The 27,259-nt window shown below is 52.6% G+C and overlaps 1 protein-coding gene across 11 annotated transcripts in view; it reads right to left on the reverse strand.

Moving 5' to 3' along the window:
* SULF2 (sulfatase 2) overlaps window positions 1–27,259 on the reverse strand; it is a 125,842-nt gene that overhangs the window by 14,590 nt on the left and 83,993 nt on the right. For all 11 annotated transcript variants that reach the window (XM_005214758.5, XM_005214757.5, XM_005214756.5 and 8 more), the window contains exons 4-11: window positions 26,843–26,994; window positions 18,692–18,861; window positions 13,056–13,206; window positions 11,549–11,724; window positions 9,304–9,432; window positions 7,130–7,186; window positions 6,528–6,657; window positions 4,528–4,720 (exon numbers count right to left, since the gene is read on the reverse strand). In XM_005214758.5, coding sequence (XP_005214815.1) covers window positions 4,528–4,720; window positions 6,528–6,657; window positions 7,130–7,186; window positions 9,304–9,432; window positions 11,549–11,724; window positions 13,056–13,206; window positions 18,692–18,861; window positions 26,843–26,994 — 1,158 coding nt within the window. The remainder of the gene's footprint in view (window positions 1–4,527; window positions 4,721–6,527; window positions 6,658–7,129; window positions 7,187–9,303; window positions 9,433–11,548; window positions 11,725–13,055; window positions 13,207–18,691; window positions 18,862–26,842; window positions 26,995–27,259) is intronic.

Below are 27,259 nucleotides of genomic sequence, written 5' to 3' on the forward strand. Positions count from 1 at the left end.
CCCCTCTCCACCTGGCCACACCCCTGTTTCATTTCCTCCATGCATTCTTTACCTAGGGAAGTGAGCTTCCCACTTTGTTACTGGCTAACACCTGGCCCTCACCCTTGAGGTCTGATGGTGTCTCTCGCATTCAACTGTAACCTCAGCAGCTGGCATGTGGCAGGGCTTGCAGATTTGTTGGGAGATGAGATGAACCAACACTGGCCACTTGGACCCATTATTCCCCAAGTCCTCATCTCCTCCTCTGGGTCCTGGGTCTCTCCTGCTTCTGTCCTGGGTTGGCCGCTCTGCCTCCTTCCTCACCCCAGTGCATGAGGGCGAGCCAGGGACTGAGCTGCTTGGGGTCAGGGCACCTCAACCTCAAAACTGGCAACACTCTGCGGCTGCATAACACTTGGCTGTGGGAGGTTGACCTGTACCTCACAGGATGTTAGGCAGCTTGCACATTTACCACTGGATGCCAGGAGCATCCCTCCCCACTGCCCATCATACGTGACAGCCGGAAACTCCGGCACACAGCCAAGCAGTCCTGGCAGGTGAAACTGCTCCCTGTTGAGAACCCCTGCTCTAGGCCAGCTGCGCAGAAAGGAACGACAGAGAGCATCTTGCTGGCAGGCACGCGCAGGAAGAAGAATGTTGGGCCTGGTGATGGGGACGGAGTTTCCCAGGTGGCTGTAAGGAGCCGCCCTTGTCTTGCTCCCAGGATCCTCTGAGCACACACAAGACAGGGCTGTGATGTCACACCGTCCTCACGGGAGGGCCCGAGTCCAGCTGAGTCTCAGCTACTTAGATGCATATTGAGTGCCACACTCACTATGCCAGTGAATCTGGAAAACTCAGCAGTGGCCACAGGACGGGAAAAGGCCAGTTTTCATTCCAATCCCAATGAAGGGCAATGTCAAAGAATTTTCAAACTATTGCACAGTTGCACTCATTTCACATGCTAGCAAGGTAATGCTCAAAATCCTTTAAGCTAGGCTTCAACAGTATATGAACCAAAAACTTCCAGATGTACAAGCTGGATTTAGAAAAGGCAGAGAGATCAGAAATCAACCTGCCAACATCCACTGCATCATAGAAAAAGCAAGAGAATTCCAGAAAAACATCTACTTTGTTATGCTAAAACCTTTGACTGTGTGGATCACAACAAACTGTGGAAAATTCTTAAAGAGATAAGAATATCAGACCACCTTACCTGCCTCCTGAGAAATCTGTATGCAGGTCAAGAAGTAACAGTTAGAACTGGACATGGAACAATGGACTGGTTCCAAATTGGGAAAGGAGTATGTCAAGGCTGTATATTGTCACCCTGCTTATTTAACTTCTGTGCAGAGTACATCATGCGAAATGCCAGACTGGATGAAGCACAAACTGGAATCAAGATTGTCAGGAGAAATATCAATAACCTCACATATGCAGATGACACCACTGTCATAGTAGCAAGTGAAGAGGAACTGAAGAGCCTCTTGATGAAAGTGAAAGAGGAGAGTGAAAAAGCTGGCTTAAAGCTCAACATTCAGAAAACTAAGATCATGGCATCCAGTCCCATCACTTCATGGGAAGTAGATGGGGAAACAGTGGAAACACTGGCTGACTTTATTTTCTTGGGCTCCAAAATCACTACGGATGGTGACTGTAGCCATGAAATTAAAAGACGCTGGCTCCTTGGAAGCAAAGTTATGACAAAGCTAGACAGCATATTAAAAAGCAGAGACAATACTTTGCTGACAAAGGTCCGTCTAGTCTGTGGTTTTCCAGTGGTCATGTGTGGATGTGAGAGTTGGACCATAAAGAAGACAGGGTGCCACAGAGATTGATGCTTTTGGACTGTGATGCTTTCGAACCGAGAGTCCCTTGAACTGCAAGGAGATCAAGCCAGTCCATCCTAAAGGAAATCAACCCTGAATATTCACTGGAAGGACTGACGCTGAAGCTCCAATACTTTGGCCAGCTGATGTGAAGAGCTGATGCATTGGAAAAGACCCTGATGCTTGGAAAGATTGAGGGCAAGAAGCGAGGCGGGTGACAGAGATTGAGATGGTTGGATAGCATCACTGATACAATGGACATGAATTTGAGCAGACTCCAGGAGATAGTGAAGGACAGGGAAGCCTGGCGTGCTGCAGTCCGTGGGGTCACAAACAGAGACGACTGAGTGACTGAACAATACTGTGCAATACAATCTCTCTCCTCTAATCGTTCATGGCGGGGGCCGGGGGGAGGCTTAACTAAATCACAAGTTCTTGTATTATTTAAAGATTAGCCAATGTGCCATGTGCTGAAGCAAGATGTTAACTGTGTAATTCAATCTGGAGACCAATCATTTTATTCAGCTGAAAAGAGATTAGCTTAGCAGTTACTAATCAGCTAGTGAGGAGTTATAACGGGGGACCATCAGTGGGGAAGTGCCGTTCGAGGCAGAAGCTGGGTCGTTATGGAGACAAACCAGCTCTCGTAACGAAGGTGTCCTCTGCAAAGACAGGAGACCTCTGAGCCTGCTGCCTGACAGCCAGTCTCTAATTAGGCTACAGGGGAGTCTCACTCAGCCTGAAAAAGGATGAGGATCCTGATGCAGGCTACAACATGGATGAACCCTGATGCTGGGTGAAATAAGCCAGACAGGAAGGACAGATCCTATGTGATCCTGCTTCTGTGAAGTACCAAGAGTAAAACTCAGAGAAAGCAGTGGGGTGGCTGCCAAGAGCGGGAGGAAGGGTGGTGGGGTGTCAGTGTTTCTCGGGTGCCGAGCTTCAGTTCTGCCAGAGGAAGAGAGCTCGGGACGCACGGTGGTGATGGCCGCCCAACACCATCAGGGTCCTTAAAGCTACTAAACTCGATAGTCAGAAATGGTTACAGTGCTGAGCATCAGGTGGTGCTGATGGTACCACAGCGCAAGAAGAGAAACAACCAGAGTCTCTGATTAGGCTTTGGCTCCCCTTAGGTTAGGGGGTTAGAGCAATGGTGGCCTGGGCAACTGCCCAGCTCCAGAGGGGACATTCTAGCCAGGGGACCCGTCTCGCTGGGACCATGTCCTGGCACCTGCAGCCTGCCAAACATCCTCAAAGCCCAGGCGCATCCTCATTTGAACATTTGGCTGGGGGCATGCTCCCCAGGGGAGGTGACCCTCAGAATGGGGCCATGACCACCCGCTGGGAGGGTGCGGCCAGGTTGAGAAGACCTCCCTAGGCGCCTCCCCTGGTCGCTGGCTGCCTAACTTTCTGTTCTTTGGCCCCTGCTGTGGGGAGGTGTGAAGGCTAGGGCAGCTTTTCCACTTGGGATGGCGGGGCTCTCCCCTCTCCAAAGTACAGCTGACCTTGACCAAGGCTGGGGGTCATGTGCATGTAACTCATAGTTAACCCCCCCCTCCCGCCGGTATCCATGGTTTCTCCACATCCGGATATTCAACCAAGCACGGGTGATGCAGAACTGTAGTATTTACTACTGAGGACGATCTGCGTGCAGGGGGACCGTCGTCGTTCAAGGTCAACTGTGCAGTGGATTCCTGTTACTCTAGGTGGTCTTGTTCCATAGCATCACCTTGACGCTGAACTAGCAAGTCGGGAACCAGTGCTCCTGGGGCAAACATGGGGTGAGGTTCCTGCCAGCCTTGGGTCACAGCACACTTGTCAACCATCAGTACGGAACCTTATGCACACTGTGTCTCCATTTTGTCTGTGTAAAGACACCCGACTTCATGCGCGTGGTGATTCACCGACACTGAACTCAAGGTAGCAGCCGGAAGCTCATCTCACCCACATGTTCCCCTCCTTAAAGCACAGCCCAGCCAGCTGGGGCTTGGGGACCCGACGCAAGATGTCAGTGCCTCCTTGGGGCCACTTTAGATGGTGAAGTCACTGCAGAAAGATATGCGATGCCAGGGACATGATGCTAAGCAGATGGTGGTGCTAGTGGTAGAGAACCCACTTGCTAATGCAGGAGACATAAGAGCTGTGGGTTCAGTCCATGGGTCAGGAAGATGCCCTGGAGGAGGGCATGGCAACCCACTCCAGTATCCTCGCCTGGAGAATCCCATAGACAGAGGAGCCTGGCGGGCTATACAGTCCATGGGGTCACAAAGGGTCGGACACGACTGCAGTGACCTAGCGCACCTGCATGCAGGTAGACGTGAGGCTAAAGGGCGTCGCCTTGGCTTGACCTCATCTGGAAGCCGGCACTGGGGGATTCAACATCTTTTAGCGCTTTGCAGGTGAACCTGTCCAGTGCCTGCCGTGCAGCTGGAGGAATGCTTTGGAAGCACAAATCTGATCCTGGATCCTCTGCTCAAAGCCCTCTAGGTCTTCTGGTCTCAGAGGGGCCGCACCACGTGGCCCAGAGCCAGACCCCTCTCCCCTCCCTTTCTCTTTATGCTCCTGCTCTTCTCAGCCCTCTACACTCTCATCTCCTTTACTCCCTGCCCACCCCACCTGGGGCTGGGTGGATTGATGGTGCGGGGCACGTGGGTTTGTTTGAATGAACAAGCGGGGCTGCCCGGGTGTGTTCCCTCCCCGCCCCTGCCGTCCCACTTACTCTTCTTGAAGAGCTTCTTCCGGCGTCTGGCCAGGGTGAGCTGGCCGTCCCCGCTGTCGCAGATGCAGCCCTCGCTGCCCTGCACGTAGTACTTGGGCACCAGGTTGGAGAGGGCCCTGCCCCCGGGCCGCACGGGGCCCTTGCACTTGTGCAGCTTCAGCTTCCCCGAGGCGTCCTCCACGCACTGCCACTTCTGCAAAACACATGCGGCCTCAGCCTCCCGGGCCTGCTCGCCCACCCCGCCGCTTCCCTGCTCCCTGCTCCCAGCCACCCCAGATTCGTCCCTCTTGTGGCCCCAACTGGACATGGGCTGGTGCCTGGAATGAGCTGCTCTGTGATGGATGAATTCCTGTCCACTGTCAGGGGAGCGGAGAAGTGGTACCCAGGGTGATGCGCTGTGGCTGAGCGGGAACCCAGCCACGGGGAAGCCCCGTAAGAGAAAAGCACTCGGGTTGGAGCGCATGGCCGGTACACAGGGAAGGGCCCTTCCAGAAGGTGTAGTGAGGTGGGGTGGGGTGGGGGGTGTGGTCAGCAGGGTGTGACTGCGTCTGCCGGAGGTGGGAGGTGGGTGTCTGGGCTGGGATCCTGGAGGCCCTAGAGCAGTAAGTGCAGGGCCCGTGGCAGAGGCCTCCCCAGCTGGCCTTGGTTCCTCCCACCCCACGTGCTCCTTTCCTTTGGGTTAAGTAGTGCGCTTGGATAATCGCTTTCAAAGACAGATCAGGCAGCCCTCTCACTGTCCGGGACTGCCAGATCCCCAGTCTGCAAGGAGAGGGTGGGATGGGCCAGCAGGAGGATTTGACTACAATCCCAGGGGGACAAAGGCCCCTCGTGGCCTCATTGATTCATTCCCTTGAAGCTCAGAACTGAAATCTGAGCCCCTCTGGGGTCTGCCCAGACGGTCAGCTCTGGGAGGCCAGAGCTTTCTGTCCAGGGCTTTCTTCCTGTGCCTGGCAACAGAGGCAGCCTTGAATGCTGCTCCAGCATGACCCAAAGGGCTCCAGGGGCACGGGCGGGTTCCTGATGCCCTCCACGGCAGGGGGAGGGGCTGGGAGGGGGTCGTGAACAAATGCTGGATGGGGCAGGGGGAGCCCAGCTGTGAGGACAGGTTGGTGCCAGTTCTGAGTCCAGTGATAAGACAGAGCTGCCTGGATGCAGCCTGTGACATGCACCCACCTGGTGCCCTGGCCTTGACAACCCATGGGTTTATTAAGGAGAAATGGAATGTGGAGGCCCTGGGTTTACTTCCTGTTACTGGTGAGATGGGCTTGCGTCTCCAGGCCTGAGCCAGCATGGGTGAGCTCAAAGTCCCAGCTCGCAGACCGAGGCAGGGAGGCACCTTCTGTTGGCGCCTGGGCCTTTCCAGGGCGCCCTCACCTGCTCCCCCTGTTCATCCGCCCGCCTCTCTCCCCCTGAGCCTCGCCTCAGGCTGGCATCTCTCTCTACAAGGCTCCGTCCTCACTCCCCGTCCTCTCCAGAGCCCACCTTGGCCTCCCAGGCCTCAGAAAATCAAGTTCAGACTCTCCCAAACCACCATCACAGGTGCTGTTATCTCCAGATACTGTCTGGATTATATTTTCCTTAACATTTCTCTTGAAATCAGCTCATATTTTTACAACTAAACTTGTTTATGTCAGAAGGTAATCTCCTGTTGTTCCTATGTAAGCGGAAAGCCAGCCACGAAGATGATCTGGGAGAGTGAATACAATGGAAATAGTCATTTAACTTTATAAATACTGTGCAGAGGCCGCTGCATCTTTGTTAAAGAGGGATCAGGCAAGAGTCTCGGAGCAGCTAAAGACGCACGTGCACCCACGGGGAACTTTCCTCTGACTGGAGCAGGATTTTCCGAGCGTTGCCTGGCATCACCCTGGGTGTCACACTTCATCAGGGACACTGGCCTGCTGCTCTGAGAAGCAGGCCTGGGCCGCGGTGTGGGGGAGCCCCTGAGAGGGAAGGAGGGACCCCGTCCCCGGCCCCAGGGCTGCGCCGAGCATCCTCACCTGCCCCAGCTGCTCACACGCCGTCTGGTACTCGGCGCGCTGACACAGGTCTTTGACGCGCTGGTACTTGGGCAGGAAGTTCTCCTCCTGGGCATCCACCTTGTCGCTGTCCCTCTTGTGCAGCAGTTTGCTGTGGGGCAGAGAGCGGAAGCGGGGCTGGTCGCCCAGCTCTGGGGGGCACGTGGCCCCCCACAGCCCTGGTGCAGCGTCACCAGGGAGTACATGCGTCCAGCCGGGCCGCGTCTTCCAACGGTCAGAGACTTAGGAAGTGGGAACGCCTCCACGTGAGTTGGCAAATAAACGAAAAAGCATGTACGACATTGTCCAGGCAGGACAAAGCGTGTCTGAAGGGTACAGGGGGCGTCCAGACGTAAGTTCCGTATCAACCACAGGGACAGCGAACGGCTTCCTGTGTACAGGGGGCTGAGGACACAGACTCCCAGCCCCCGGTGGAAGGCGGCGGAACAGCATCAGTCTCCCTCCTGCCCTTGACACTTGAAGTATCGCGGGCACAGGTGGGGCTGCCAGGCGCTTCCTGGGAGGCACGGGTGGGGGTTGCCCAGTGTCGCCCTGGGGCGGCTCCTCTAGACCCCGGCACTCACCCTCTCTCCACCAGGAAGGAGTCCCGCCAGACCCTCAGCTTCTTTTTCAAGTGAAACCTGGGGGGAGAAAGCACATGTCCATCTTCTCATCAATGCAGGGGGCTCCCACATCCCTCTATCCTTCCAGAAGCAGGGATGGCGCTCAGAGCCAGCCTTGATTCACAAGCATCGCAGACCCCAGGGGCAGCCAGGGCAAGTGGGGGACACACACACGCACACACACACCCACATGGACACACACCCACACGGACACACACCCATGGACCCACACATGGACACACACACACACACACCTCCCCGCCCACAGCAGAGCTGCACTTCCCTAGAGCCTTGAGTCTGAACGCGGGGCAGAACGACCCAGGTCAGTCGCTCCGAGTCACGCGTAGTCATGTGTGTGCCCCTCTGTGCCTCCCAGGAAGCCCAGCAGCTCCCCGGGCGCTGGAAGAGATCGCTCCCCTTTTACTTCAGCACCAGATGAAACGCTTCTCCTGACTTCAGGTTAATTACATTGTGTTTGGGGGGATGTTTTTCCCTTTCATCCTCTGTCGTTGGATTTAAGTGTGCATTTTGTGGAGTTTCGAGCTATCATTTCCACTTCCCAGACAGGGCCTCAGGCTAAGAGAACTCTTCCATTCTGCACCCGACTCCCCAGAGTCCTGGCTCCCAACACAGCGCCCCCGCCCTCCCCAAACACACCCATTTTGTACCCTTACAGCTCATAAAACCTCCTAGTCAGAGGGAGGAGGCTCAGCAGAGGTGGTTCCTTCTACAGGACGCTCAGTCTTGGACAGACAGCGCCCACCCAGCCCGGCCCCTCTGAGCTGCAGGAGGTACCAGCTGGAGGCTGCGTCCATCAGTGCTGTGGGGCCGTTATCTCGGTGGGCAGTTACACCGATGGCCACTAGATGCCGCTGCTGCCACGCCAGTGACTGCGTCCTCCACCTTCCTGTCCCACCAGCCTCAGCTCAACTTCCCACCTAGTTTTTGCTCACCATCACTGTATAGTGGGAGAAGGAAAGGGCAACCCATTCCAGAATTCTTGCCTGGAGAATCCCATGGACAGAGGAGCCTGGCGGGCTACAGTCCATGGGAGTGCAAAGAGTCGGACACGACTGAGCGACTAAAACAATACCGTATAGATAGCTATGGTTTTTCCCGTGGTCACGTATGGATACGAGAGTTGCACCATAAAGAAAGCTGAGCGCCAAAGAATTGATGCTTTTGAACTGTGGTGTTGGAGAATACTCTTGAGAGTCCCTTGGACTGCAAGGAGATCCAACCAGTCCATCCTAAAGGAAATCAGTCCTGAATATTCATTGGAAGGACTGATGCTGAAGCTGAAGTTCCAATACTTTGGCCACCTCATGCGAAGAACTGACTCATTGGAAAAGACCCTGATGCTGGGAAGGATTGAAGGTGGGAGGAGAAGGGGACGACAGAGGATGAGGTGGTTGGATGGCCTCACTGACTCAATGGACATGAGTCTGAGCAAGCTCTGGGAGTTGGTGATGGGCAGGGAGGCCTGGCGTGCTGCAGTCCATGGGGTCGCAAAGAGTTGAACACGACTGAACAACACTGTTCTTTTGTTTGCCTCCAGGACACCCAGGAATATGTTCCCAATACTATCCAGCATAAGAGCCACAAATCATGGTGATTAAGAGTGTAGCCTCTAGCCTAGAGTCTGGATGCCTGGAGTGGGATCCAGACTTGCCAAGAGAACTCTGACAAGTCACTTGACTGCTCTGGGATTCAATTTCCAAGCTGGGATCATCATAATGCCTACCTCACTGGGTTACTGTGAAGATTAAAATGATAAAATCTGCTTCAAAGCACTCAGAACAAGGCTGGCATACAGTAAGTGCTTAATTAATGTCAGCTCCGATAGCTGTTATTTTTTTTTAAAGTTTCACCCAATTTGAGCTGTGGCGGGTCCTCAGCGGGTCACTGTGGCCATATTCTAGCTGGAAAGGTGGACTCTCAGAGAGGGAGCTTCCTTTCCTGCCCCCACCCCCGCCTGCCCCCACGCCATGGCAGGTAAGTGGTCAGGATGAGGGGCCCTAGAACCCCAGCTCCTGAGTCTGGAGGAACCCCTGCCCCCCAGACCCACACAGCTAGGCCAGGAGCTCAGACAGTTTGGGGTGCTTGGCACCCCAGCACCCGCCCTGTCCCCTCACCGATTCGCTGGCCGCTCTGTGTCCAGAAGCTTGAGGATGGATTTCCCGTCCATATCCGAGGGGATGTCCAGCCCAGCAATGTCCAGGATGGTGGGGGCCAGGTCGATGTTGAGGACGATGTGGGGATTCCTGAGGGAGGCGGGGCGAGAAGGACTCGGTCACCAGGGCAGTGGTGACCCAGCCTCCCCTGGGGCGGGCAGGCTGGAAAGCTGCCATCCATCATGTCACTGTCCTGCACCCTGGCCCTCAAAGCTCCTCTCTGCACGTTCGGTTCAGCTGAAGCCCAGCGCTCACCTTCCCACCCTCTGCACAACCACGGGGGGCTGCGGTTCACAGGCCCACACCTGGCTTCTGCTTGGCTCTTTCTTCTGCCAGGAAGGCCCTGCCTGCCCCAACTGAATGGAGAACGCTTTCTTTTGAGATGCACTCCAAACTCTGGACCTTCCCCTGGACTCTTCTCTGAGCCTCTGATGTGAACACTGGTCCCCTCGCTGCGCCTGGAAGGCTGAGCACAGCCCGGCCTCTGGGCCTTCGCCCTGGTGTCTCCTCTGCCTGGAACGTTCTTCCTCCATGGCCCCAGCGAGCACTCTCACCACCTCTGGTTCTTTGCTTGACGATTACCAGAGAGGCCAATGACAGACTAAGTGGCCCCGAGATCCCCAGGCTCTAGGGTTCACAGCCTTGTGTGACTCCCTCCCCTTGAGGGTGGGCCACACCGACAGAACAGGCAAAGGGGGTGGGATGTCAGACCAGGGGGATGTCATGTGACCCACGCCTGTCCTAGCCATCCCTCCCTCACTTCCTTTTCTCCCCTGGTTGGCTCTGAAGACCTCCTTGCCACAAGTTCACCCCAGAAAGGATGCCTGGTAAACACTCTGGGAGGCCGCTGTGTGGGCTCAAGTCCTCCGTCTGCACCTGAACAACCCCTGAGCGTGGAGAGATGGGTCCTCCCCAGCTGAGCCTCTCTGGGTTTTGCGTCCTAAGAAGCAGATCACAGACTCTGAGGCTGACCATTGTAATGACAGTTGCTGGGTTACAGTTCAGTCCATCTTCTCTTTCTGAAAGCAAGTAATCCTAATGACTTTAATGGTCATAGATTCTTCTCAAATAAGGAAAAACATTCACAAGTGTCAGAAACCTGGTTTTGAGACAAATTCCAGCTCCTCTCTTCTGTGCTATGTAATCTCAGGCAATTTAACCCGAGCCTCTGTTTGCTCGTGTTTAAAACACGGATAACACTCACATCTATCTTAGAGGCTTGTTATCATGCTTAACTCAGTTACCTGGATAGAAGGTGCTTAGACCAAAGCCTGAAGAATCACACTGTATCAACACGGCTATTATTATAATAGCTATGATTATAGGTGGGGACCCTGAGATCCAGACAGGGAGGGACCCAGTGAGGTCGGCAGAGGACGAGAGATGAGGCTGGACTACAGCTCACACCGCCTGCCTCCTGGAAGCTCCACCAAACCTCCCAGGCGGGGCAGGAACATCTCGGTCCCAAGACGTTGCCCTTTCAGGAGGAATCCTGTAGCCGAGTCAGTGTCTCCATGCGTTCAGGGCTCGGACGGAAGTCAGACCGGATGAGCGCCAGAGCAGTGATAACGCGCATTTCAGAAGACCCTTCGAGTCGGTCTCCATAACATCCCGGCTGACCCGAGGAAGCTGCAGCTATGATTACTGGCCGTTCTACCCCTCCCTGCCCCAGGCACGACGTTTTTGCTGCCAGGACGTGTCATTTCAAAGGTTAACCCACAGGCACGGCTGGTGGAGGGGCCACGTGGCCCTCTGGGAAGGATGGGGGGAGGCTGGTTCCCTTAGCGCTGCCACTGAGCTGGCCCCACTGACCTCAGCCCGGGGCCCCTCCCCGACAACTGCCAGGCCCACCACCAGTCAGGACAGACAGAAGTCGAGGTGGCATCTCCACGCGCTGTCGGGGACACAGAGTCCGGCTCCCTGATTCTCTGGCACAGCGCCCACTATGAACAGTCTGTTTTCTCGGATGCTAACAGCCCTGGCCTCCCCTTCCCCAACAGAGGGGACGGTGATGATCAGAACCCACCCTGGGTGACATCACTGCCCCTTCGCTCGGCACCCAGGCCCACCTGCCCACATCCTGTGCTCCCAGGGGAGTGGCCAGGGGCTGCCCGCTGAGGTGCCTGCTGCTTGCCCTTGTGTGTGCCAACGAGCCTGGAGGCCTCCCTGGAATTGCGGGGTGCTGGGGGTGGGGTGATGCACTTACAGGGAGCCGGCCTCCACGTTGGGGCCCCTCACGTAGAATGGGACCCTGATGTCGAACTCGTAGGGCATGGACTTCCCTTTCACCAGTCCGAACTGGCCGATGTGGTAGCCGTGGTCGGCCGTGTACACGATGTAGGTGTTGTCCAGCTCGCCCGTCTCCACCAGCATGTTGTAAATCTGAAACGCAGGCAAGGCGGTGAGGATATGGGGAGGGCCAGCGGGCAGTGGGCACCTGGCCTGCTCTGCCCTAAAGGGGAGATGTGCTGGGGTCTCAGGCCCTGTCCCTCCCCTGCTTCAGGTCTTCGCTCAACTGTCACCTCTTGGTGGGGTCCCTGGGACTGACCCAGCTGTCACTAGGGCCTCCTCACCTCCCGCCCCCCTTTGCTTGCCTTCTCAGCACTTATTTGTGGACTGTGTCTCCCTGCATTGGCATGCAGGTCCCATCTGGGTGGGACTTCTGTCATTTTGTTCCCTGCTGGGTCCTGTGTGTACTGGAGCTCAACAGACGCTGTGGGATGGATGGATGGATGGATGGATGGATGACTGGCCCAAGGCAGGAGTCTGTGACCCACAACAGAACTTTCTGTGATGCAGGCAATGTTAACACCTGTGGCATGAGCCACGTGCAGCCACATGTTCAGCACTTCCAATGTGGCCAGTGCAACTGAGGAACAAAACTTTAAATTTTATTGGGAAGTGACAACGTTAGTTGCCCAGTGGTGTCTGATTCTTTGTGGCCCGATGGACTGTAACTCATGGTAGGCTCTTCTGCCCATGGAATTCTGCAGGCAAGAATATTGGAGTGGGTAGCCCTTCCCTTCTCCAGGGAATCTTCCTGACCCACAGATCGAACCCAGCTCTCCTGCATTGCTGGCAGGTTCCTTACTGTCTGAGCCACAAGGGAAGCCCTTACTGAACTTAAGTAGTCATGGATAAATTTAAAAATACATACCCAGGCAATGGAATATTTTTCAGCAACAATAAAACAATTAAGTACCTTCAAGTGAACCTTGAAATCATCGCACAAAGTGGAAGAAGCCAGATACAAAAAAGCCACGTATTGTAGGGTTCCTTTTATACAAAATGTCCAGAAAAGAGTTCACAGAGACACAAGTAGGTGAGGGACTGCCTAAGGTGGAGGGGTGGGGGGTGGTTTGGGGTGATGCTTAAGGGCTGCAGGGTTTCCTTCTGGGGGTTGAGGAAACTGTTCTAAGGCCAACTGTGGATCGCACAACTCTGAATAAGTGAAAACCCACTGAAACGTGAGCTTGAGTCGGGTGAGCTGTGCGGTATGTGCATGTGCGGCATTCTCCGGAAAGCTGGAGAAAAGTGTATGTAGCCACACGTGGTTGCTGGAGTGGACCAACCAGAGCTGGAACAGTTCCCAAGTACTGGGGTTCCCTCTGGATCACTCAGCCGTTTCGGGGTGCCTCTCCTTTCTGCCCGGTTCCATTCCTCTCCCGCTGACGATGCTGGGGGCGGGGCGGGGCGGGAGGAGGGCAGCCTACCGTCTCCATGGAGTCGTCCACCGACAGGAGGGTCTGCAGGCGCTTCCGCTGCAGCATGTTGGTGAACTGCATGTGGATGGGCTTCATGGGCCCCGTGTAACGCATGATCCAGTGCTTGTCGGGGTTGGGCGCGTAGTTGTAGCTTGGGGTGCTGGTGGGCAGACACGCATAGAGGTCAGACCAGGCCGCGGGTGGGGGTGCCCCCCAACCTCCCCACCCCAATATGTGCTGGGGCTACAGCCCAGGCTGAAACCTGGCCCCTCTGGACGCCAGCATGTCGGGGGCTCTGCCCCAGGTTAGGTCAGCATCTCTGTGTGGGGCATGCATGTGGGAAGACTGGGGGGCCACAGCGCCAGGTGCCCTGGAGGCCCCCAGGGGGACCGTCCTCCCATCGCAGCCCTGTCAGCACGCCGAGCGCATCAAGGCCGAAGTCTCTGTCTGTGCTGGGCTGTCTCCTCCCTCGAATTTGCCCACCTCCCTTTGTACAGGAGGAGAGAGGTTCAAGTTGAGAACCACCCACGGGCACAGCACCCAATTCTAATTTAACAGCACTGCATTCATTTTTCAGCTGCATTGGGTAGATGGCGAGTGCCAGTTATCAATGCTAATTAAGGTGTGTCACATGGAATTTCCTTTTGAAATAGATTTTGGTTTTTGGTTTTTTTTTAAAAGGAAATTGGTTAAAAAATTCGGTTAATAATAGTCAGAAAACTGTGAGAATGGCCTGAATGTGTACGTTTGGGACAGGCTGTATTCTATGACTTGTCACAAATATTCTTCCTGTGTGGTTAATCTCCCATTTTAAAAAAGAGGAAACGGGGGTCAGAGGAGTTCCGGGACCTGCCCACGGTCTCACTGAGTGACTGGTGCAGCCACTGGGCTCTGAGACTTCTACTGTGGGGTCAGCTGTGATGCTCAATGATAAACGAATAAATACAGGATAATCTGACCTCGGATGAGCGCTGGCTGTGTGCTGGGTGCACGCAGAAGGCTCCATTTAAATCATCTCATTTAATATTCAGAACTGCCCTAGGTGCTGGGGCTACTTTTATTCACCCTGAGTGAGAAACGGAGACTCGTGGCCCAGTGAGGGGACGACCTTGCCAAAGGCAGAGCTGGGGGCTGAGCTCACGAGTGGGAAACCCCACAAGGCATGGGTGCCCCTCACAAGGGGTCTGATGATACTGGAAGGCCAGGGGCCGCTCAGATCTTACCCCCCTTCCCTTCCCCAGGCAAAACTGCAAACACAGGCTAAGCTTCCTCTCCTTGAAGACAAAAACTTTTCAAGAGGACTATTAAGGGGGGAGGGCTGAGGGGGTTGGGGAGGGGATAAGGGTCCCAAATGTCCTCCCTTCCTCGGGACCTCAGCCCCCTCAACTTCAGAGAACTTTCTGGGGTGGAAGGAAAGACCCTGCAGCTCATGGAGCCCATAGTTATGGAGATGGTCGCTATGTAGACAGAGTGAGTCTCAAGACTCCTTCTGGACTTTGCGGTTCTGGCCGGTCTCCTGCCGCTAAATCTGCCCCGGCTCCTTCGATCCTGAGGAACGAGGAACGAGGCTTTCCCTGCCGGCCGGCTTAGGGCCTGACCAACGTGCAGAACATTCCCAGGGGTGCGCCCACCTCCCACACCAAGGGGGGCTGCGGGCTGCAGGAGCAGCAGAGAGAGACGCCCTCAGGGCTGGTTGGTGGTTTGGGGAAATTGTTCCCATGGCCCCAGGGGCCCGGATTGGATGCAATTCTGAGCAATTACCCCTGAATCTCTTAGATTCTAAGGGGCTGGTGTCTGCCCTGGAGAACAGTGAGGGCTGAGTCTGTCAAGAGTCTGCTATCTGAAGCCCCTTCTCTGGAGACGGCTTTTGGAGCAGGATCTGGGGTCCTGCTTGGGGCCAGGCTCTCCCTGCTCTCCTGGGACGGGGTCACATTTTCACAGGAACCCAGCCGTCTGCTGAACAAAGAGGCGAAGCCCTCACCTCTGAAAGAATCCGAGGAATGTCTGCTTGTCCAGCCTGAAGGACAACATCCCCTCTTCTGCCGCCCCTTCCGGCCCCTCGCTCTGTGTCTGGAGGCCTGGCCCCACCCCCACCCCAACATGCAAGCCTGAGCCTGGCTCCCTTGGGTGATGGAAGGAGAGGCCCGTGACCCGGTCAGATGCCACACTCCTAGGAAGCTCTGGCTGCGCGCGCACGTGTGTGTGTGTGGGGTGTGTGTGTGTGTGGTGTGTGTGGGATGTGTGTGTGGTGTGTGTGTGGGGTGTGTGTGTGTGTGGTGTGTGTGGTGTGTGTGTGTGGGTGTGTGTGTGTGTAGTGTGTGTGTGTGTGTGGGGTGTGTGGGTGGTGTGTGGTGTGTGTGTGTGTGGGTGTGGGGTGTGTGTGTGGGGTGTGTGTGTGTGTGTGTGTGTGTGGTGTGTGGGTGTGGGTGTGTGTGTGTGGTGTGTATGTGGGGGGGTGTGTGTGTGTGTGGTGTGGGGGGTGTGTGTGTGTAGTGTGTGTGTGGGTGTGTGGTGTGTGTGTGGTTGTGTGTGTGGTGTGTGTGTGGTGTGTGGTGTGTGTGTGTGTGGGATGTGTGTGTGGTGTGTGTGTGGGATGTGTGTGTGGTGTGTGTGTGGGGTGTGTGTGTGTGTGGTGTGTGTGTGGGGTGTGTGTGTGTGGGGGGTGTGTGTGTGGTGTGTGTGGGGTGTGTGGGGTGTGTGTGGGGTGTGTGTGTGTGTGGTGTGTGTGTGGTGTGTGTGTGTGTGGTGTGTGGTGTGTGTGTGTGTGTGGGATGTGTGTGTGGTGTGTGTGTGGTGTGTGTGTGTGGGGTGTGTGTGGGGTGTGTGTGGGGTGTGTGTGTGGGGGGGTGTGTGTGTGTGTGGCGTGTGTGTGTGTGGCGTGTGTGTGTGTGGTGTGTGTGTGTGTGGTGTGTGTGTGGGGTGTGTGTGTGGGGTGTGTGTGTGGGGTGTGTGTGTGTATGTGTGTGGGGGTGTGTGTGTGTGTGTGGTGTGTGTGTGTGTGTGTGCGCGCCTGTCTCTGTGCGTGCATGTCTGTATGGCGGTGTATTTGCATGTTTGTGTGTCTGCGTTTGCACCTGTGTTTATGTGCATCTCTGTGTGTTTGTTTTTGTGTATCTGTGTGTGTGTATATGCTTAGATCTTTGTATCTGTGTGTTTGGGTGTCTGTTTCTGTGTGTATTTGTGTATCTGTGTGTGTGTGTGTGTCTGTATATGGGCCTGTGTGTACATGTCTGTGTATCTGTGTTATTTGTGTGTCTTTGTGTCTGTATCTGTGTGTTCTGTGTATCTGTGTGTGTGTGCACACTGGTGTATTTGTGTATGTGAATGTGTCAGTCGCTCAGTCGTGTCGGACTCTCTGCAAGTCCGTGGACTTTAGCCCACCAGGCTCCTCTGTCCATGGGATTCTCCAGGTAAGAATACTGCAGTGGGTTGCCATCCCCTTTTCCAGGGGATCTTCCCAGCCCAGGGATGGAACCTGGGTCTCCTGCACTGCAGGCAGATTCTTCACCATCTGAGCCACCAGGGAAGCCCAGTTTGTGTGTACATTTGTGTGTATCTATTTGTATATTTGTGTGTGTATCTGTGTGTGTTTGTGTGTGTCTGTGTGCATCTCTGTGTATGTACGAAGCTGGGGAGGGTGGACGGGGCCCTGGGCAGGTGCAGTGGGACCGTGTCGCAACGAGCAGCATTTGCCAGAACCCAAAGCCCAGCAGAGAATGTGACGCAGGCTTGACAGGGTGAGAGTCTGACAGGGGCCTCGAGACAGAAAGATCTGGAACTCCGACCTGAGGTTCTCTGGCCCCTCCTCAGCCCCCTGACTGTTGTAATTAAACATCCCAGCTGCAGAACTTTCTGGTTTGGAGCTTTGTTTTGAAAATGATTATACCCCAGAGATAAGAGAGCCTTCCAAACACACTCCTAATAAGGTGCGGGGGGGCGCTCTGGGTGAATAATAGCAGGCGGTGCTCATGTTCAAGTTCTATAATTTTCATTTCAAAGGGAAAATAAATGAGCAGGCGATGTCAAACAATCTCATCACAAAACTCCAGGGCTGCTGAGGAGGAGGGCGGGGTGCCAGCACCCCTTTTAGAGGAGACACTGCAGAAGCCAAGCGAACCATCACCCCACCCCACTCCATGGCGCCCACCCCACGGCAGGACTGAGTGGGCCTCACACTCCCTCCGGCAGAGGCTGGGGGCAGGAGGCTGGCTCCTAGGCGGGAGGAGCGGGTGGGTGGGGCCACCAGGTCAGCTTTGCAGAGAGGCGGTGCTGCTGTCCTGGGATGTGCTTCGTCCTCACCTGTCCAACTCTCCTTCCCAAAGACCAGGGAGTCGGCTGACACACTGCCTCACCCTCCAGGAGCCACTCTGGGTGCCGTCAGAAAGGAATCACAGCGAGTGGGGCGAGGAGGGTGATGCATTCTGATTGTAAGGAAACTTAAACACTTGGAATATTCAGGCGGGCTCCAAACTGCCCTGCCCTTGTCACCCCAATGTCAGAGTGAAGGTTTGCTGAGCATCACGGCTGAGCAGGAGGTGGTTTGAGGCAGAGGAATGCAGAAGATTCCAGAAAGATTTTCTAGCCTGCTCAGGAAGGAGGACTGGAGAGGTGGGCAGAGAGATGGCAGGCAGGAATGGGGGCCAGATGTGAATCTGAGCTCTGCCATTTACCAGCTGTGTGACCTTAGGGAACTTACCTCACCTCCCTGACAGGCAGCCTCCAAGACAGCCCTCAGCGGCCCCCAATTCTACCGTGAGTAGCCGCCTCCCACTGGTCTGTGTGATGAGTAGAGTATGGTAGAGATGGTGTGTCCTTTTGAGATCAGGTTATAAAAGACTGCGTTGGCCCTAGGTCAGAGGCAGCCCTGTGCGTGAGCCCCAGGCAAGCCTCAGGTGGTGGCACCCCAGCTGACATCTTGATTACATCCTCTGGAGACCCTGAGCCAGAACCAGACAGGTAGCCCTCAGATTCCTGACTCACAGGTACTGTGAGATGCTACACACTGGTGTCCTAAGTGGTTCGATTTCAGAATAACTTGTCATGCAGCTATAGATAACTGATACATCAAGGGTCACTGGGAATATTCAGGGATTCAGTGCAGAAGATCCCCTGGAGAAGGAAATGGCGACCCGCTCCAGTATTACTGCCTGGGAAATCCCATGGACAGACAGTCCAGGGGGTCCCAAGAGTCGGACACGACTTAGCGACTAAACCACCACCATAGGGCTTAGAATAGAGTCTGCCATGGAGTCAATAGCTTATACAGGCTGTAGACATATTAGTAGTCTGATGAAGCTATGGACCGCTTCTCAAAAGAATGCTTAAAAATGTGCAAAATCAAAAAACACACAGGATTGAAAGGAAACCTGTGACACAGGTGTACACCCAAAAGGCAGTTCTAGCCACAGATCTCGGTGAGAGGATGTGGGTCCCACGTTAACCACTGTTGACGCCTGCTTTGGGTTGTTATTACTGGATCTGTATTCCAGTTCTCCAGAGATCAGCTGTGTGCTCCTGGGTTCTTTAAACCAGGAGGGTTAGAGAGAAGAGGCAGCCTTGTCTCCATCATTACGTCATTGTGACCGAGCCTGACCCTCCCGCCTTTGTGCCACCCAGTAGCTCTGAGGCAGTGCCCTGACACTTACATGTGCTGAGATGCATTAGGGAAGAGGCTTGAGTACTGGGGGGCTGAGTCCTCAGGACCGTGGGGGGCTGCGTGGCTGAGGACCATGAGCACAGGCCTGTGCGGGTACATCTTCTTGGATGCGCGGAAGAAGCTCACACTGTCGTTGGTGATGAGGTCTGTCAGGTAGTCCTGGGGGCCGGGGAGAGACGGGAGGCGTGAGGAGCCGGGAATCTGTGCTGAACATCGGGGATGCAAAAGTGGCCAAAACAGACAATCCTTGCCCTCCTGGAGCTGCTGGTCTGGGGGCAGACATGCAGTGAGTGATGAAGTAAAACAGGGAATACAGACAATAAGTAGGCAAGCGGAACAGGGAATGTCAAATGATAACACCTCACAGTGGAGGAAAAACCCTGAGAAGGGGGTAGGGAGGATGGGAGAGGAATTGCAATTTGTCATTCATTCATGACAGATATTAAAATAATAACACTACTGAGTGCTTATGGCGTGCCAGGAACTCTTTTGGGTTTACGTGTCAGATCAGATCAGCCGCTCAGTTGTGTCCGACTCTTTGCGACCCCATGAATCGCAGCACGCCAGGCCTCTCTGTCCATCACCAACTTCTGGAGTTCACTGAGACTCACGTCCATCGAGTCAGTGATGCCATCCAGTCATCTCATCCTCTGGGTTTACATGTATTAGCTTGTTAATTCTTACGCAGTCCTAGAAAGTAGGTGTGATGAAAAGCCCTGTTTTCCAGAACAGGAAAATGAAGGCCCAGAGAAGTTAAGTGAATCGGCCAATGTCACACAGCTGATAAATGTGGCAGTCAGGCCTCCTGAGTCTTGGTCCTTAAGCCTGAAGTCTTTTCAAGGCCCTAGGGACTGAAGCGACTTAGCAGCTGCTGCAGCAGGGATCCCATTGTGGAGGGTGAATACATGCCTGCAATGCTGAAGGGTCTGTCCTGGGGGCAGGAGCAGATGAACATATAACCAAAGAGTTGAGATGGTGATGAGCAGTGACAGGAGGAGGAAATAAGACAAGATGTGACAAAGAGTAATTGGGAGCTGAGGCAATCAGGGAGGGCTTTTCTGAGGAGATGACACTCGAGCTGGGACCTGAGTGGCAAGAAGGAACTGGGCGTGGGAAGATCTCCATCATTGGAGTTCACTCTCAGCTGCTTGCTGGAATCCTTAAGGGAGCTTTACTAGTGTCTGGGCCCTCTTCTGGTTTAGCTGCTCTGTGGTTCAGCTTGGGCACTGGACTTTTAAAAAATCTCCGCAGGGGACTCCAATGTGCAGCCAGGAGTGAGAATCACCGATCTGGAGGAAGCATTTCAGGCAGAGGGGACAGCAGATGCAAGGCTCTGAGGCGGGAACAAGTGTGGCTTGTGTTCAAGGAATAGAAAGAGGATGAACAGTCAGCAGACAAGCAAATCGTGCCACAAACCCAGGCATGCCGTAGCAGCTCCAGAACAGTGAGAGCCACGTAGATAAGCTGGCAGGAGGACGGATGAGTGGGAACGTTATGGACAGGAAATGAGGGCTTTAAAAGCTCAGCAAAGAAGTTGAGATTTGTTTAAGTTCTTCCTGAACTTGGTAAATCTTTAGCTGCTGATTTCTTTGGAAGGGAATGAATTCTTAAACATTTACCCTGTGCTTCCTAGGAAGCAGCTCTGTCCAAAATGATAACTTTCAAAAAGGGATATTATTTTACAAGAAAAACGGTGAAGAAATGGCTACAGTTTCTACCCTTCTACCGCTGTACCCTGTACGAAATGCAAACACACTCCCTGGGCTCCTATGCCTCTCGAGACACACACCTCCAGGGACACTCGCGCACTGCGTCTCTGCATAGGATGGTCACTGCACCACAGTGACCAGCAGTAGGGTGGTGACCAATGACCCCGCACTGCTTCCATTCTGTGCAGTGCTGGGCAGACACGAAAAGGGAAGTAGATCTGTAGTGACTGAGGTGGAACAGTGTCCAAGATATACTCTTAAGGGAAAGAGCAAACTACTGAGTCAAACTTCAGAAAAGTTTATTTATTTATATTTTTTTGTGGGAGGAGTAGGGAGGAGAGGAGAAACAAAACCCCTACCTTCATATGCTTCTCAGCACTAAGAAAAAAATTCAGAAGGACAGATCCCTAAGTGCTAATTGGGGACCAAGACAAGGGGAGAGAGGGGAGAAAGTCACTCGTTACTTCATGCAATTTCCCTTGAAACATTTTGGGGAGTAAAAAAGGGTCTTACAAAGGGGCCCTGTAGAACATTACATAAAATAATTTTCTTCTATATGATATAAATCAACAAGCTGCTGCTATAGCTGCATTTCAAAAATGGTTCCAATACCAGTCTCTTCAGATGGTGACTTTACACAAACTTGACAAGTGAATAGTGCATTTAGCAAGGAGCCTGGTACTGGGGGAACCCACAAGAGACACTAGCTCTTATCGTTTTTATCAGACCTTTGTTCCACTGACCTTCATAGCGACTTTGTGAAGTGGACACCACGCCCATTTTACAGATAGGAAAACCAAGGCCACAAAACTAATAAGCAATTCATTCAGAGTTAGAACCCAGGCCTTTGTGTTTTTTTGTCTGGTCCACCTTTCGTGCCCCGACAAACAAAAATATTACTGGGAGTAGATGGTGGTTTACATCAGGTCTTAACAAACCTTTTCTGTAAAAGGCCAGATGATAAATATTTGAGGCTTCATAGGCCAGAAGTCTCAGTTACAATCACTCATTACTGCCATTACAGCTGAACAGCAGCAACGGCAGAAATGAATGGGCATGTCTAGGCTGCAGTAAAACTTTATCCATGCACACTAAAATCTGAATTTCATATAATATTCATGGGTCATGAAAACTCGCTGTGCTTTTGATTTTTTCCGGCTAAGTAGACATGGAAAAACCATTCTAAGCTCAGGGTTGTAGCAAAACAGTTGGCAGGCTGGGCTTGACCCAAGAGCTACAGTTTTAAGAATGGATTTTGAAGCCTGATGGCCTGGGTTTGAATCCTGAAAGTGAAAATGTTAGTCACTCAGTCATGTCTGACTCTTTGCGACCCACGGACCACAAGAATCAAATTGTCCAGGCAAGAATACTGGAGTGGGTAGCTATTTCTTCAGGAGATCTGCCCAACCCAGGGACTGAACCGGGTCTCTGCATTGCAGGCAGATTCTTTATTGTCTAAACCACCAGGGAACATTCCCCTTCGAGCTGTGTGGCCTGGCTCCTTCGCCTCTCTGGGCCTCAGTTTCCTCATCTAGTGATTAGGGAAACTAACAGCAAATCGCTCACAGGCTCTGGTGAGAAACGCACAGGTTAATTCATATACAATGATTCCAGCGGTATCTGGTGTGTGATACCCTCTAAAGGAGGATTAGCCATTATTCCTCAGGAATCAAGCATTTTCCTTGTGAAAATTAAAACAGTACAAACAAAGCTGAAGTTCCCTTTGATAACCTCTCATCTCCACGTCCAATCTTGGCCTCTGTAGTCTCCTACTGAGAAAGAAGTATCTTTCCTGATGTGTTGTTATGTATGTTACAGTTGCTTTATGCATCTTTTACATGAATCCTATTATCCTGTGTACATTCATTCGTCCAACAAACACAGCAGTGGACAAGACTAACACTCCTGCCTTCATGAGCCTCGTATTCAAATAGGAGGACGGTTAACAAATGAATCCGTGATATACACAGGTGTGGCTCATCCATGGTGATAGGGGGTGGGCTCGGCGTGGGGAGGTGCCCAGTACACAGGGTGGTCTAGGAAGGTGACATCTGACTAGGGACCCCGAAGAGTCCTGCAACTTGCTTTTCCACCAGTCCTTACATCCTAAGCTTCTCTGACGGCTTTAGACACCAACCCCTCTCATCTTTTTCCAGATGTTTCCATGGCCATTCAGTCATTTCCCGCATTAGTGGGCTTTCTTGGTTGATTTCTTTCAGTGACACATTTGCAGCCAACAGCTGGGCTAAGCCCCTCTGCATAGGAGGGAGGCTTCTCTGGAACACAGAGAAAGTGCAAATGGTGGGTGCACTCAAGTTCATGGCAACCACCATTTCTGCAGAGCCTCCCACCACCTGGACCCTCCCCTGGCCCCAACTTGGTCACTCCTGCCTCCCTCCCGCTGCCTGTTCTGCACTCTCCTGCCCTCTTTGACCATTCGGCTTGCTTTATGCCTCATTCTTTTCTCATCAACGCTGCCTCTCTCTTTCCACTCTGCTACGAGGACCCCTTTTGGTGGCATCTGCCCACCTTTGGGATTAGTGATTAGGGCAGAGTCCTCAGAGGGCCTTCTGAGGGGCACTTGGGAATGACTGTTGATTCTTCCTTCCCTGGGCCTCCGCCGGGGCCCCCGGGCTTAGCTTCGGCCACAGTGCTCTGACCTCCCAGAGTCACAGGTCTGTGCTCCCCAGCTCTGCCGTGGCCGGAAACTCCGCGCTCGCTCCTGTTCCTTCCTGGTGCTCCTGCTGCCCACTGCTACCCCTGGGAGCCGAACCCTGGACCTGAGCCAGCTCTGACACCCAAGGGGCCCCCCATCCCTCTCTGTTTCCAGGCCTCCGGTAACTGGGGTCCCAGGAATTCTCCCACCTTTGTCAGGGGGGCTCCTCTCATTCTCAGGCTGAGATGTGTGGATGGCAGGAGACGGGTGAGAAAGCACCACTGCGCGCCCCATTCTCAGCGCCAAGGGGGTGGGGTCTCCCGGGTAACTTCATTATCGGGCTGTGCTGAGGCCAGGGGCGGACATGGCGAGGAATGTTAACAAGGAGGGAGTGGACTTTTCTGGGTATTTGAAGAATCTGCCTGCACTGAGGCTGGGAGGAGAGAAAAGGTGTGCTCAGCCCTGTGAGACTATGCTTTGTATTTCCAAGGAGTCCAGTAGACTGGCTAAACACCCCCAGCCAGGACTTTAGAATGAATCTGCTCTGGGGAGGTCATGGAGACAGGCCTACTACATGCAGAGTGAGACACGGGGTCAGGGAGCAGCACTGCCCAGGTGATGCCATGTGTGGTTCCTGCCACTCAGGGCCTGATCAGGCTTACACACGTGGGCGGTGATTACCTGTCGAAGCTGGGAGGGCTCCCCAAATGTGCTGGTATTTCCGGAAGGGAAATGGGATAGAGTGTATTTTGGCTGCTGAGATGGCAGGAATATTTGCCAGTCACCGGATGATTTTTTTTAAATGATAAGTGTGGATGAACCATCAGTATTAGTCTCTCCTCCTCCCTGTCATCATCACCACCATCATCATTGTTTAAGCCAGAGGTCAGGAAACTACAGCCCACTGGCCAAGTCAGGCCCCTTGCCTGTTCTTTTAAATAAAGTTTTATTGAAACACAGCCAGGTTTATCTGTTTACATATCATCTACGGCTGCTTTTGGACTGCAAGGGCGGACTTGAGCAGTTGCAATGGAAACTATAGCTTGTAAAGTCTAAACTATTTAGTATTTGGCCCTTTGCAGAGGAAGTTTTGTGTCTTGATCTGAACTAATATATTCTGAGTGCTTACTATGTGCAGTGGGCTCCTCTATCACTCTACACGTATTATTAACTCCTGTGAGCTTCAAAAGCCTTTGTGAAAAAAATTACAATGAAATACCACTACATCTCTGACTGGAACGGTGTATGAGGGAGCCTCCTGGGGGCTGGCACTGCTCTATAATTTGACCTCGGTGGTACTTACACAGACGCAAACATATGTGAAAATTTCCTGAGCCATCTACCTAGGATCCATGTACCTTACCTGATCGCGGTTCAACAAACCAGAACTAGAAAAAGTATGGCCTAGGGAATGACCTAGGGGTTTCTCTGGTGGCTCAGATGGGAAAGAATCTGCCTGCAATGCAGGAGACCCAGGTTTAATCCCTGGGTTGGGAAGATCCCCTGGAGAAGGAAATGGCAACCCACTCCAGTATTCTTGCCAGGAGAATCCCATGGACAGAGGAGCCTGGCAGGCTATAGTACATGGGCTTGCAAAGAGTCAGACACGACTGAGTGCCTCACACACATACATATGGGGAAGGAGTAGGTTAAGGTACCGAATACGATACAACAAGAATGGAGGAGCTACACTCACAAGTAAGAACATGGGTAGATTTCAACAAAGCATTAAGCAAAAGAAGCTGGATACAGAATTAATCTACAATGCGGGAAGTCTGAGTGACAGAAGTCCTTGTAGGGGAGGTGGTTGATGGAAGGAGTTACACGAGGGGACCTTCTGGGGCTGGTGGCAACATTGCTTCTTGACCCACGTGAATGCTGGTTACATGCATCCGTTCAGCTCGTGAAAAGTCACTACACCGTATGTTCTCTATGCACGCTTTCGATAACAAATTTCTGCCTTGGCAAAATGTTGTAAAATAATGCTCTCATATCACCCGGTGCATGTTAGAACGGTGAGCCTCGGAAAGACAAAAGGTGACGAGTGTCGCTGGGGATGTGGAGGAAAGGGAAGCTCTGTGGACCGCCGGTGGAACGCAGATTGATGTAGCCACTACAGAAAACAGCAAGGAGGTTCCTCAAAAAATTAAAACTAGAACTACTCTATGATCTGGGGATTCCACTTCGGGGTATTTATCCAAAGGAAATGAAAACCGGATCTCGAAGGGATATTGCAGCATCAGTCCCAGCAGCCTGGGTATGCAGACAACCCGAGTGTCCTCAGTGATGAATGGATAGAGATGCGGTGTGTACACACACACATGAATATTATTCCATCATGAGAAAGAAGGAAATCCTGGCTATTTGCAACAACATGGAAATTATGCTAAGTGACTTAAGTCAAACAGAGAAAGACAAATATTGTGTGATACCACGCAATATACATGGAATCCGAAAGAGGGGAACTCATAAAAACAGAAAGTGGAATGGGTTCTCCCAGGGGCTGAGGGATGGGAGAACTGGGGAGGTGCTGTTTAAGGGTCCAAACTTACAGCTAGTAAATGAGGAAGTTCTGGAGATCTCATGCATAGCATAGGGATTAGAGGTAACAGTACTGTATTATAATGAATTTGAGCAAAATCTGGGAGATAGTGGAGGACAGAGGAGCCTGGTGTGCTACAGTCCATGGGTCACAAAGAGTCTGATATGACTTAGCAACCGAACAACAATTGTATTATAAATATTAGACTTGCCAAGAGACTAGGTCTTAATGATTTCCCCCCAAAAAGGAAAAGATAATTCTGCAACATGATAAAGGTTTAGCTAACATGACTGCACACACTGCATTATATATATGCACTGAGCCAACATGTTGTCCATGTTAAATTCACACAGTGTTATATGTCAAATATATTTCAATTGAAAAAACCCAACACCCTTATGTTGCCATTTGCAACAACACAGACGGACCTAGTATTATACTTAGTGAAGTCAGTCAGAGGAAGACAAATATCAATATTATACGATACTGTTTTATGTGGGATCTAAAAAAGAATACACATGAGTCTACATAGAAGACAGAAAAAGACCCACAGACATAGAGAACAAACCTATAGTTATCAAAGGGGAAAGCATTGGTGGGAAGGATAAATTAGGAGTATGGGATTAACAAACGCTCCACATAAAATAGGTAAGCAACAGATTTACTGTATACCACAGGGAATTATAGTCAATACTTTGAAATGACTTATAATGAAAAATAATCTGGAAAACATGTAACTGCATCACTTTGCTATATCATTGAAACTAACACAATATTGCAACATTGTAAATCAACTATCCCTGTTGTTGTTCAGTCGCTAAATTGTGTCCAACTCTTTGCGACCCCCTGGACTGTAGCCCACCAGGCTCCTCTGTCCATGGGATTTCCCAGACAAGAATACCGGAGTGGGTTGCCATTTCCTTCTCCAGGGGATCTTTCCAATCCAGGGACTGAAGCTGCATCTCTTGCTTGGCAGGTGGGTTCTTTTACCACTGAGCCATCTGGGAAGCCTTAAATCAACTATACTTTGATTAAAAAAAAAAGAAAAAGAAAACAGTACTCTTAGAAACAGAGACTATTATTTGAGAAATGAAGAAACTGAAGCAGAGGGTGTCGGCAGGCTGTCCAAGTCTCACATGTAATGTCACGATCCGAGCCCAGGTGGTTGGGCTCCCGTGTCCCGATCCCCAGGGCTGAGCCCCACTGCCACCCCAGCCAGGAAGGGGGACTCACCTTGGAGTAGTCAAAGCCGTGTTTCTCCTTCACTCCATTCCGACACAGCGTGTAGTTATAAAAGCGGGAGTTTTTGAGGAGGCCGACCCATTCCTTCCAGCCTGGCGGCACGTAGGAGCCGTTGTATTCATTAAGGTACTTCCCAAAGAAAGCTGAAGGGGAGAGGCACCAGGAAGCCTTGTGAGGTTGCAGAGCGCAAAAGCCTTCTCTTGCCATTACTCAATAGAAATTTCCAAACCACGCCAGGCCAGGACGTGGAGACAGCACTGCCCCCTGAACCACGGAGTCCCTTGGCCAGCAAATGCAGTCTGTGACCCCCTTCGCAAATGTTTGCACATGCAGAAAATAAAATACATAGGATTGCAGAGAAATCAATTGTTTTGGAAACTCAGTTATCAAAGTATTAGGAGAGTTTGC

Source organism: Bos taurus, chromosome 13 (genome assembly GCF_002263795.3).
Source record: "Bos taurus isolate L1 Dominette 01449 registration number 42190680 breed Hereford chromosome 13, ARS-UCD2.0, whole genome shotgun sequence".
In the NCBI taxonomy this organism is placed as follows: Eukaryota; Metazoa; Chordata; class Mammalia; order Artiodactyla; family Bovidae; genus Bos; species Bos taurus.